Source organism: Marmota monax, unplaced genomic scaffold, assembly GCF_021218885.2.
Source record: "Marmota monax isolate L192 unplaced genomic scaffold, Marmota_monax_Labrador192_F-V1.1 WCK01_AAM20220418_F8-fsc00002, whole genome shotgun sequence".
NCBI lineage: Eukaryota > Metazoa > Chordata > Mammalia > Rodentia > Sciuridae > Marmota > Marmota monax.
The window spans coordinates 17,176,522-17,189,536 of record NW_026693571.1 but is presented as its reverse complement, the minus strand read 5'-3'; the positions used below and the strand labels follow the sequence as shown (position 1 = coordinate 17,189,536).

Genomic DNA, 13,015 nt, shown 5'->3' with positions numbered 1-13,015 from the left:
GTGTCGGCAAAAATGCAGACTTGCCTTAAGTAGTTAACTCCTCAGTGTGATACACACTGTAGTAACAGTCTCTTCTTCCTTAATGCCCTTTTGTAGTTAGAGCAATGGTTCCATATTCACCATAACAGCTACAATCCTGGTTCTTATATTTATCAATGCCATATTTGGAGGAAGAATATAAGTACTGCACAGTTAATCTAATGCTTTGAAATCCTAGTCCAGCAGGGAGTTTCAAAGGTAAATTGACTAGAGGATACCAAGGAAGATACAAATTGTGGAGGATTGCTGTGGACAAACTTTGAGGCAGGTCGGGGAGGCTTGGTCTACTGTTCACTCCTCTGTTCTTGTGGTTATTAGGGAGTACAGATTATTTGAGAAATGGAAATCACAGGCAGATTTGTGAATTATATTGGAAAGTGGAGAGCACCTAAGTATTTAGGACCTTCTAAAAATCTTAGAATCTTATGTGGTTATAGTTTAAGAAAAGAAACCAACAAAGGAAACCTTATTCCTAAAAGCTATGTTTGAGATTTTGCATGGCCTACTCATGTGATGCCAGCATCTTCAAAATAAGGTGTAACTATGTTAATAAAGTGTCCCCATTAGCCACAGCTGGCCTTTGTTTTCATTTCATCCCTACTCTTGGGTTTTCTGGTACCAACAGCAGGAAGAATCAAATTTTAAAAATTACCTTTCTATTGTCTTTTACTAATACAGTAGGACACACATAATGATAATAATGAATATAAATAAACTGTGTCAACAGGGATTCTGTGATTATGTTGCTGATCATTATATATAATCAGTGTAACAATATTTATAATATAAACACAAGTTACTTTTCCAGCTTTATTGAGGTACAATTAAGAAATAAAAATCATACATATTTAAAATGTATAATGTGATGTTTTATATGTATACATGCTCTGTAAAATTATTACCACAATAAAGCTAACTAACATATATATCACTTCATATGCTTAGCTTTTTTTGTATGTGTTTGGTGAGAACAGTGAAACTATCTTAGTTATTGCTAATTTATGAATATAAGTAAACATTTTACATATATGTGATAGTGAAATTCTCCCTATGTGCTACATCTGTTAAAATTCTGATGTATAATGCAGATTATTATTGTAAGTAAAATGTTACAGTAACTTGTTATGGTTTAGATCAGGTATCCCCCAAAAGCTCATTGTGTAAGACAATGCAAGAGATTCAGAGACAAAATGATTGGGTTGTAAGAGGTTTAACCTAATCAGTGAATTATTTCTTGGTAAGGATTAATTTTGCAGTAACCATAGACGGGTAGGGTGTGACTGAAGGATATAGGTCCCTGGGGTTATGCCTTAGGGTTTATATTTTTGTCCTGGCTGAGCAGAGCTCTCTTTCAACTTCCTGTTACCATGATCCTAGCTGCTTTCCTCTGCCAAACACTTCCTCCATGATGTTCTGCCTTACTTCAGGCCCCAGGAATGGAGTCGGCCATCTATGGACTGAGACCTCTGAACCCATGAGCCCTTAAATCAACTTTTCCTCCTCTAAAATTGTTCCTGTCAGGTCTTTTGGTCACAGCCACAAAAAAGCTTCCTAAAACACTAAAGATAAGTGATTTCTTTTAACTTTATGTTCAAAGTAATGATTAAGTACTTTCAGGAAGTTAATCGGAGAAATAGACTGAAGTTAATATAAATATTGAGCAAGTACTATAACCATATATTTTTAGGGACATTATGTTATTTTAAGTCAATAGTGTTTAGATAAAGTCATTAGAATCTCATAAATCTACTTGTAAACTTGTTTTGTAAACTAACATTTATAGCATTTCCCAAAATAACCTTTGAGAGCTGGGTTAAATTCAGCTCAGGTCACAAGTACTTCAATAAAATATCGAATTTGTAAACATTTATATTTTGTAAAGATAAACTTACAGTAAAATGTCATCTTTACCACTTTAAAATTCTGTGAAGAGGAGAAAGCAGAGAATCATGTATAAAAATATCTCAAGTAGTTCATTTTCAAATAAAACCGTAACAATAGAAAGAATGGATAAAAGGAGAAAGAATATGGGGGGGGGGATGAGGTCCCCAAACCCATTGTAATCCCAACTATTTTTAAAAAATGCTTTTTATAAACAAACCCATTGTAATCCCAACTATTCATACAAGAAAAATGCTTTTTAAGTCTGTTCCTTAGTGTTTGATGTATTTCTTTTCTACACAGAGGAAATGCCACTTAAACATCACCACACCCAACACTTTATGTAAAATAGATGGCCCCAAATTACTTCTCTAGTGACCTTAAATTTGAGTGCCCATTTAGAATCAGAAATTTTTAGCATCAGTGCTGAGAAATTTTTATTCCTGCAATATCATTCAACTTGTTAAAAATATTTGAATACTAAATGTTTTTAAATCAATCTAACAGTCACAGTTTAGGCACAAAATTTCAAACCTGTTTTTGTACACTAGGAGTTCACTTTACGGTGGTGATATGCAGTGTCTGCCAAATTCTGTTTTTTAACTCTGGCCATTTGATCTTTGCATAAAATATGCATTGTACTCCATACACATCTAGGAAGAAGTCAGGTCCCAGCTCTTTAATTGGATTGTCTCTGAAAGCAAAACCTGCTCCAGGCAGAGCTCTATCAATCAGTCACGTCACTGTGACTGTGTGGCTACAAGAAAAATTCTCCTCTAAGTTTCACTTTTTTTTTTTTAACTTTTCTGATGGTAGATTTTTTTTGTCATTGGCCAGAGAAAGAATATTTATGTGCTGTAGATAAACATAAGTACTATTAGTACTTTTAATTTTAAACAAAGAAAATCTGATTGAGAAGCTTAAAAAATGAAAATAAAACAGCTTTGGCATGTTTATATATATATATATATATATATATATATATATATATATATATATATATTTATATTTGTTTATATTTATTTATATTTATATACATAAATATATATATGGCATATATATCATATATAAATATATATATAATATATACTTATATATATATTTTTTCTTCCTTTTTTTTTTGGAAATAATTTGTTGTAGCTAAGAGGACCATGTTGGCCATGAGGAAGGAGAATAAGGAAATGCTTTACCATAGGTACAACTTTGGGGTATTATTATGTGTTTTTAAAATGGTTATTTTGAAAGATAGGAAAATGTATAAAACTCCTTGAAATTTAAACCCTTTATCAACCTGAAATTGGAAGCCAAATATACTGACACACTGCTTAGAACATGAAAATTTAAGGAAAATTCTTCATTACTGTGTATTAATTGCACAACGTTTAAGAGCATGGGCTACATCCACTATATATAGTTCAACTCACCTATACCCTTAATTCACAGTCAGTGATCAAGCAGTCCAGACCCAAACTGTTCCTTTCTGGCTTCCTTCTCCAGTGTTGGTCCCCTGTCCTCTTCTAAGCACCATGTTTCCCCTCTCCCCGTGCTGTCTGATGGCTCCACTCAGCCCAACCACCAGGCCAGACTTTGTTTCTCATACTGGGTGCAACCAGTTGTGGACCCTAGCTGCCCTCTCCTGCTTCCTTTCCCTGCCTCCTCACTCTCTCAGCTGGTCTCACTAGTGATCCCAGGATGGAGCTACTTTCCTCCCTTCAGCTCTTTTTCACTGGTGCAAAAAAAATTCATGTTACCAGATTATAACCATTAAAACTTCTCTAAATGGGTATTAGGTGATCTAAAGTATAATTGTTAATTTGGGGGATTGATAATGGCATTGTCACTTGGGATCAAATTGTTCATATTTTTTTTTTTTGAGATTCATATTTAGTGTGTTAAAGGAACTATGGCAAGAAGTCTGGATTCCCTTCCAAATACTTTAGTAGTCAAATTAAAGAGTGGAAAGAATAAATAAAGAAGGAAGAAAGGAGAAAGAAAAATAAAACTGAAGCAAATGTGGTAAAACCTACAAAGATATTAATTTGAGATGTTTAGTATATTTAAACATTTTTAAATAGAAATTAATAAAAGTAAAATTTTTCTGATCTATTAAGATTTTGCAACTGAATGTGAATAATTTAAAGTTCATCTTAAGAACCTTTGAAGATTACAAACTGAAGTGTAATTTCTGTCAACTGGGTAGTAAAAATCATAGAATGTATCAAAAAAATAAAGGAATTATGAGTGAGTGAATATGTGTGTGTGTGTGTGTGTGTGTTGTACAGATAAGTTCAAGTGCTCTTATCAATTGCTTCATAGAAGAGTGTTTCAGCATCCAGTACAGAAACCACGAATGGGAAAGTTGTGAGAAGAATGTTCTCACCCATGCCCTGACATGAAAAGATATGAGATAACACTTCCAAGTCAGCAAGTCAAGATGCATTCCTCCTACTTTGCTGAATTCATTTATTAGTTCTAGAAGTTTTCTGGTGTAATTTTTTTGGATCCTCTAAGAATAGAATCATGTTGTCGGCAATTAGTGATAGTTTTGAGTTCTGGTATCACAAATTACCATTCTGCCTGAACTGCTTCATTGAACTATCATCTCTGCCCTTGCATGGTCTTTTTAACATAATATTCAAGGTTTGTGTTATTATTTGGATGTTAATATTCACTACTGAGCCTCACAGTCAGGGCTAGGAATCCACCAATTAGAAAGCACAAGTTCCAAGTATAAAAATTGCGGAACTTCAGATTTTGGAATCTGCATGCAACAACAGTATTCACCTTCTTTGAACTATTACTTATGGGGGATATTATTAGTGGAAAAATAATATATTTTTACCAAATTAGGGCCAATTTTATGCCATGGACTCAGCTGGCAACTCACAGAAGAAAACAAGCAAACAGTTATATTTTGTAAAAGTGCTAGAGTGCCTGTGCTTGAAAACCAGGAACACAGGACTAGAAAATTTTTATAATTTGGCGTGAACATACTTTATATACAGAGATATGAAAAATTGTGCTGTATATGTGTAATAAGGATTGTAATACATTCCACTGTTGTTGTGTATTTAAAAAATAAATTAAAAAAACGCAGTGTGCAGGAGTTGGCTAGGGACCTGCAGGGCATGGCTTTGTAATTGTGTCATTTGGAGTTTCCCTTGATTGGAAATAGATGTTGTATGATTTTCTGGTAACAAAATCCCCATGCCACCCCTATTGTGCAATATTTTCTCCTGCCTTGTAGAAAAGTTCTAGGAGGTTTGGTTTTCATCTTAGAATCAAACATTGCAGAAATAGTGGACTTTGATCATGACATCCTTTACATCTGAGAATCACCACCCTATTCAGCTCAGTGAACTAGCCTTCATTGGTCTGCATAGATTTGAGTTTAGCCTTAGAATAAAAAAAATAAGGGGTAATAAAGAGGTGAGGAAAACAGAGACAGGAATTTCATTTATTCAGGGCATTTGATATTTTTAGTCTTTCTGTGACCTTACTATTCTCACAGGAGTTTTTGCCTCTAAGCAATCAACTAACAATTCTACTTTTTTTTCCCTTCATTTATTACTGAACCTGAATATACCTCTTTTTTTTTTTTTTTGTTCATGGCAGGGTGGACAATACAGTATTCATTTGGTTTGACAACGCCTTGGGTTATTTATTGAATGCGTCTAATTGCTTTACAAATTTTTATGGATGATATTGTAATCTCCTTTAATCTAGCCAAAAATTTGGGATAGCTGTTGTCACTAAGTACAGTAAAAATGATTATGACATTGCTACTGAGACCTACAAATTAAATCTATTATCAGCACGGTACAACCCACAAAATTGATCTGTTATTAATATAGTTCCATCTTATTGGCTACGCTGCATAAGTGGAGAACTGAAATATTAGAAAAATATTTTTATGGCTTAGATATTTTTTTTCTTTTCTAAAAGCAAAATTTTGTTTGTAACATTCACAAAAGGACCATTCTCACACAGGAATGATCTAAAAGAATGTCAGCAGAGAAGTCTACTATGATCTTAGGATTCATTAAGAAAGCCAAAATAACACAATAACTTCAAAATAGTGAAACAGCATAGATATTTGTAACAATCAGATATTAGATCCTAAATTATTTTTTTGGTTAAATTATAAATATTCTAATATTAACTAAATTCCACTAAGAGTTAATCTTACCTTTAGGAGTTGTTTTATGGAATAATATATCAGTAGTTGTTGATAACGTTGAGTTTGTTGTTACTACAGTGGTGATTGGTAGAGAAATTGTTGTTGATGATGTATTAGTAGATGCACCTGAAACAATTAGAAAAAAGTAAATTATTCTAAAGTAGTTGCATTAACATTTACATTTATTTTGCCAGTCAACAGACTAGTATATTTAAATTAAGTACAGTAAACAATGTCTACTCTGATAATCCAGTTAGTAGGACATGGATTTGGAACTAATGTTTTGGTTGTGAAGAGCTTAGTATTTGCTCTTCAACTGTACCTGATTTACATCAATGGTGTGACTTTTTAGGATTATAGGCAGGGTCAGTACGTGGTTCTGATCTTACATAATATCTGAGAATAATGAAGAATAGAAGTGCAAATTTGAAATTTAACACTATCTTTAAGCTAACTAAACTAATCTTGCCAGATAAAATAATACAATGGGCACTCTCTGGGCAGGGGATGTTTTACTAAATGTTTTGATATTGACATTTTACTACTTAATAACTTTAATGTACTATTGATATATTCTCTTGATATATAATCTCTCGTCTCCTCTCTTTCTCCATATATATGTGTACATATATATGCACACACACATGCATACACATATATATAATCTATAACACATATTTATGTACATATGTATATAGAAATGTTTATTTATACAGAGTATAAATGTAAAAGTATATATAAGGAGGGAGATAAGTTCCAAAGAAAGACAATCAACTTATTAATCTAAAGAAATTTAATAATTATAACATCTAAATTTGAGGGATGGAGCCTCCATAAATGTGCGTTTTCAAATTGTTTATTTCTCTAAATTTCAAACATGTGCGGCCAGAGGCATGGAAAGAAGGCAATAAATTGTAATCCATGTTATGTATTTCTTTTTAATAGCAATTCTTAAACTATATAAAGAAACTGATTTTCTGTAACAGCTGGAGTTGGCAATATCACAACTTCATAATTATTGTCTCAAATTGAAATATGTAGAATGAAACTCTCAGTGTTCTGTCAAAAGACTTGCTTCATATAAAATTGTTGTAGTTATCATTTATATTGATTGTTTAATCCTGGACATTATTGGTCTTATCTCTGGACAGTCACTACTATGTTACAGATTAAAATGCAGATGTCTTAAGATTTGAAAAAAAATCTATGGAAGGCATTGATTTCCATGTAATATCCTGGTCTGTATACATATGTGTGTTATAAAAGTATAGAATAGCATAGAATGTTAGTTGAATAATAAATGTTTATGTTCCTAGTCCCATCAAACTACTTCAGTTCATAACAGTGAATATATGTCATTAGTATCAGTTCTCAAATTTAAATTAGAGTTAAAACTTTCCTCTTTGAATCTGAGAAAAATCAATATGTGGAATGTCAATGAAAGGTAGTGTCTCAGATGTCATGAGATAAGGTGTGTTTTCTGTTTCATTTCATAGCCTGAAGGTACTTGGAAGTGTTAGCTCTTAGCACTGACTTTGTTTATAGACACAGTAAACAGAAATTGCTAGATATATTTGGCACGTGGAGATGTGTTCAGCATGTACAGAGATGATAGAGCTGCATTTTCACAGGTTTTATGAAGATGAAGTTAAAAGCTCATTTTTCGTCTAATGGAAGGAAGTACACTTCACACCCTGGATCGTGCCCTCCATACCACCTGGTGTTCGGCAGGGAGCTGCCACACAGCCCATACACCCTTATCTGTTCTTTACTAGCCATTTTGTTCTAGCTCTTTCCTTTAGTCCTAAATTCCATGTTGTAACACTGCTTTCTAATAATTTACTAAAGTTGATAAAATTATTCTAAGAAGCATACCACTTAGACTGGAAAATTTATATAATGGCTTGAATGATACCGTCTTTTGACTTCCAAAGAGTAACAATCTTTTTTAAATTGTTTTATCTGTTATTTTTAGTTATACATGACAGTAGAATGTATTTTGGCAGATTATACATAGAGAATATAATATTTTTTGGTTACTTCTTTTTAAAAATTTTTATTTATTTTTTTAGTCATACAAGACAGTAGAATGTATTTTGACATATAATACATACATGGAATGTACATACATCAATCATATTGTCTATTCTATTCTGCTGCCCTTCCTATCCTCCCTACTCCTCCCCTCCTCTCCCATCCTTTCTCTCTATCCAATCTAATGTGACACAATTTTTTTTTTCTTTTTCTCATCACAACCTCATATATGTATTCTGTATAACAATGAGGTTCTCCTCCCATCTTCTGTGCAACTCCCCTTCTCCCTCTTTTTCCCTCCCACCTCTCTTCCCTATTTAGTGGTAGTCTTCTTCTCATGCTCTTCCTTCCTATCCCATTTTGAGTCACCCCCCCCCCTTATATCAGAGAAGACATTCAGCATTTGTTTTTTAGGGATTGGCTAACTTCACTTAGCATAATCTGCTCTAATGCCATCCATTTGCCTGCAAAAATCCATGATTTTATTATTTTTTAGTGCTGAGTAATATTCCATTGTGTATATATGCCACATTTTTTAAACCATTCATCTATTGAAGGGCATCTAGGTTGGTTCTACCTAGATGCCCTTCAATAGATGGGCCAAGGATTTGAACAGAAACTTCTCAGAAGAGGATATACAATCAATCAACAAACACATGAAAAAATGCTCACCATCTCTAGCAATCAGAGAAATGCAAATTAAAACCACTCTAAGATACCATCTCACTCCAATAAGAATGGCAGCCATTATGAAGTCAAACAACAAGTGCTGGCGAGGATGCAGGGAAAAAGGTACACTCATACATTGCTGGTGGGACTGCAAATTGGTCAGCCAATATGGAAAACAGTATGGAGTTTCCTTGGAAAGCTAGGAATGGAACCGCCATTTGACCCAGCTATTCCCCTTCTCGGACTATACCCAAAAGACCTAAAAAGAGCATGCTACAGGGACACAGCCACATCAGTGTTTATAGCAGCACAATTCACAATAGCTAGAATGTGGAAACAACCTAGATGCCCTTCAATAGAGAATATAATTTAATCTATTTAAAATCCCACTCTTGTGGTTGTACATGATGTGGAGTTACACTGATCGTGTATTCAAAAAACAAAAAAAAATAAATTGCCCCAGTGAATTAAAAAAAATTACGTTGTAATTTTAACATATACTATATTTTATATTCTGTATTTTTATGTTCTTTATGCATAAGAGACATTAAAACATTACCTTGTTTTTTATGTGCTCAAAAAAAAATACAAGGCTAGGAAAGTTATGATGGATTAATTTTACTGTCTTTACTATTCCCTCCCTGCTCCTTTCCCTTTAGTCCCCTTTGTCTCATCCAATGTATTTCTATTATTCCCTTCCCCAACCTTTCTTGTTTTGGGTTAGCATCCACAAATCAGAGAGAACATTAGGCCTTTGGTTTTTTGGGGACTGGCTTATTTTACTTAGCATGATATTCTCCAGTTCCATTCATTTACCAGAAAATGCCATAATTTTGTTCTTCTTTATGGCTAAGTAATATTCCATTGTGTATATGTACCACATTTTATTTATCCATTTATCCTTTGAAGGACACCTGGGTTGTTTCCATAGGTTGGCTATTGTGAGTTGAGCTGCTATGAACACTAATGTCTCTGCATCACTTTGATATTTTGATATAAGCTGTTTTAAAGTCCTTTGTGTATAGATCAAGGAGTGGGAAAACTGGATCAAATGGTGTTTCCATTCCAAGTTTTCTAAGGAATCTCCTTACTGCTTTCCAGAGTGGTTGCACCAATTTTCAGTCCCACCAACAATATATGAGAGTACCTTTTTCCCCACATCCTTGCCAACATTTATTGTTACTTGTATTCTTTATAATTGCCATTCTAACTGGAATGAGATGGATTCTCAGTGTAGTTTTAATTTGCATGTCTCTAATTACTAGAGATGTTGAGCATTTTTTTCATATATTTTTGACTATTTGTATTTCTTCTTTTGTGAAGTGGTTGTTCAGTTCCTTTGCCCATAAATTGATTTGGTTATTTATTTTTCTAAAGTTCTTTGTATATCTTGGAAATTAATGACTTGTCTGAGGTACTGATGGTGAAGACTTTCTCCCATTCTATAGGATCTCTGTACATGTTATTGTTTCCTTTGCTGTGAATATTTTCAGTTTGATACTATCCCATTTATTGATTATTGATTTTACTTCTTGTGCTTTGGGAGTCTTGTTGAGGGATTCGGTTCCTAAGCTAATATGTTGAAAAGTTGGGCCTACTTTTTTTCCTAGTAAGGGTAAGGTGTATGGTCTAATGCCTAGGTCCTTGATCCACTTTGAGTTGAGTTTTGTCCAGGGTGAGATATAGGGGTTCAATTTCATTTGATTACATATGGATTTCTAGTTTTCCCAGCAACATTTGTTGAAGAACCTATCTTTTTTCCAATGTTTGTTTATGGTTTCTTTGTCTATGATGAGATAACTGAATTTGTGTGGGTGTGTCTCTGTCTTCCATTCTGTTCTGGTGGTCTTTATGTCTGTTTTGGTGCCAGTACCATTGCTGTTTTTGTTTTTTGCTATGCTCTATAGTATAATTTAAGTTATGGTATTGTGATGCCTTCTGCATCACTTTTCTTGCTGAGGATTGCTTTGGCTATTCTGGGTCTCTTATTTTTCCAAGTGAACTTCATGATTGCTTTTTCTATTTCTGTGAAGAAAATCATTGGAGTCTTTATGGGAATTGCATTAAATCTGTATAGAACTTTTGGTAGTATGGCCATCTGGATAATATTGATTCTGCCTATTCAAGAGTAACAATCTTAATCCCTGAAAACAGTATCTTCAAAGATGGATCCTTCCTTTCTTTCTTGTTTGTTTCCTTCCTCCTTCCTTCCTACCCTCTCTTCTTTCTTTCCTTTTCTCTCTTCCACAATACATGTTGGACCAAGACTTATATGAGAATCGTGATTAGACACAGTAAAAGACTCTAAGATGTACCACTTAGTATCAGCCTGAGTAGCTTTCATCTAGTGGGGGAACATAATGGCCATGCAAAACAAATAATGTAGGGCATCCTGTATGGTTGTATAGATTAATGTTTTTTAAGCTGCAGGTGATGATATAATTAAGGGCAATTAAATCTCTTTAAGGGAATGCAGTCAGAAATGTTGCCAAATGACAAAGTAAAGAGAGATGAAATTTTAAAAAAAGCTCAATTTTCAAGAAGGGTTCCAAGTGGTTATTGAGTCTAAATTTAGAAGAGAGCCTGATAGTCTAGTCACTGAGGTGTGTGTGTGTGTGTGTGTGTGTGTGTGTGTGTGTGTGTGGTGTATCACATCTACTCTCTGTTCTAGGAAGAACCACAAACTAAACGTTGAGTCCCTTGCCTGGCCATGTTCTTGTTTTAACTGCCAAGGTAAACAGTGACCAGAAAGTCTCATTCCACTACCCTGACCTGACCAATGAACTGTTATTCTCAACCGATGAACCAAGACTGAGCACTTCCCACAAATTTACCTCCTTCATTTACATAGGAGTACCAAGAATGGAAACCTGGTTGGGAAAATTCTTTATATAAGAAAGCCACCCCTTCATTCCTCCAGATTACCTTTTCATTTTGTACCAAAGGATATGTCTCCCTGTTTTGTGAGCTTTTTTTTTAATTTTTGAAATGAAGCCTCTTTTTTTCCCCTTGAGTTCTTTCCTAGTGTATTTTTGCCAACAGATACAGTTTTAGAGTGGTATTTTGAACAACCAAGGTATCATTTCATGAGTTTTTTTGTGCAAGGATGTGCATGCCTGTAACTCTGCATGAAATGTGTGCCAATGCAAAATGTACTTTTTATTGGGTCTCCAGTTAAAAATTTGGAGGCTGTTGGACAAACAATAAATTGGGTAAAAGTTTATAAGATAAAGGATGACCACCCTCATGAGAGAGTTAACATGGGAGTCAGATCCCAGTAAACTAGTCATATGTTCACCCAAACAGAGAAAAGGGCATGAGAAAAACTCTGGAGTTGGGGAGCAAGAGGTATTTGAGATGAATGAAAAGAGTTATGTTTGACTGACTGGTGTTGACCTATGGATGGACATGGTGATGGATGTTGTCTAAGAACATACCAGAGTCAGATTTCAGAGGGCCATGAACACTAAGTTTGGGCCTCTGGATTTTATCAAGTCAATGGGGAACCATGGAAAGTGGCTGGATAGAAATTCTAATATTGGAAAATAATGGAGAAATGGGTGGGATAAAGAATGAGAAGACAACAGCTGAATCAAGTTCTCCTTTTTATGTTATATTTACCAAGTTCCTTGCTCTCTTGAAATCTTTGTCTGATGATGAGTTCACATCTATAAAATGACTTGATGCAAACTCAAAGTAGGCAAATTTCTAACTACTGATGTGATAAGATTGAGAGTTACATTCAGGTTTCTCCTGACCTTCTCCCACTTGGCCACTGATTGCTCCTGAGGAAAAGTATGATCCATCAATATTCATTACACTTCCGTTGTTAATTCTTAAGGTTGTTCAGCAGATAGCATGCTCTCTTTTGGCAAGGACTGAGTGTAATCACAACAAAGACACTACGAGGCCCATATACTTGTGATCATCATTTTATAGATGGAGCCACTGAGGCTCAAAAAGGATAAACAATTTGCCTACCTTATGCACGGGAAAGTGATGTAGTTGAAAATTTAATTTAGACAGGCTCAAGAGAATATAGCGTCAACCACCACATTATCTGACCATTGAGAAAGTGGCATTTTGCAAAGCTACATACCCCAGTTTCACCTGTTCTTTGCCTTGACAGGATGTGGTAAAAAAAAAAAAAAAAAGAGAAGACATGACTAGATGTGCAGATGCATTGTCCTTATGTCCTCATAATGAGGAACT

At 34.3% G+C, this 13,015-nt stretch overlaps 1 protein-coding gene across 1 annotated transcript in view; it reads right to left on the bottom strand.

Moving 5' to 3' along the window:
- Nucleotides 1-13,015, bottom strand: part of Emcn (endomucin) — a 106,497-nt gene that overhangs the window by 64,626 nt on the left and 28,856 nt on the right. The window contains exon 2 of the mRNA XM_046458944.2: nucleotides 6,110-6,226. Within this exon, the coding sequence (XP_046314900.1) occupies nucleotides 6,110-6,226 (117 nt within the window). The remainder of the gene's footprint in view (nucleotides 1-6,109; nucleotides 6,227-13,015) is intronic.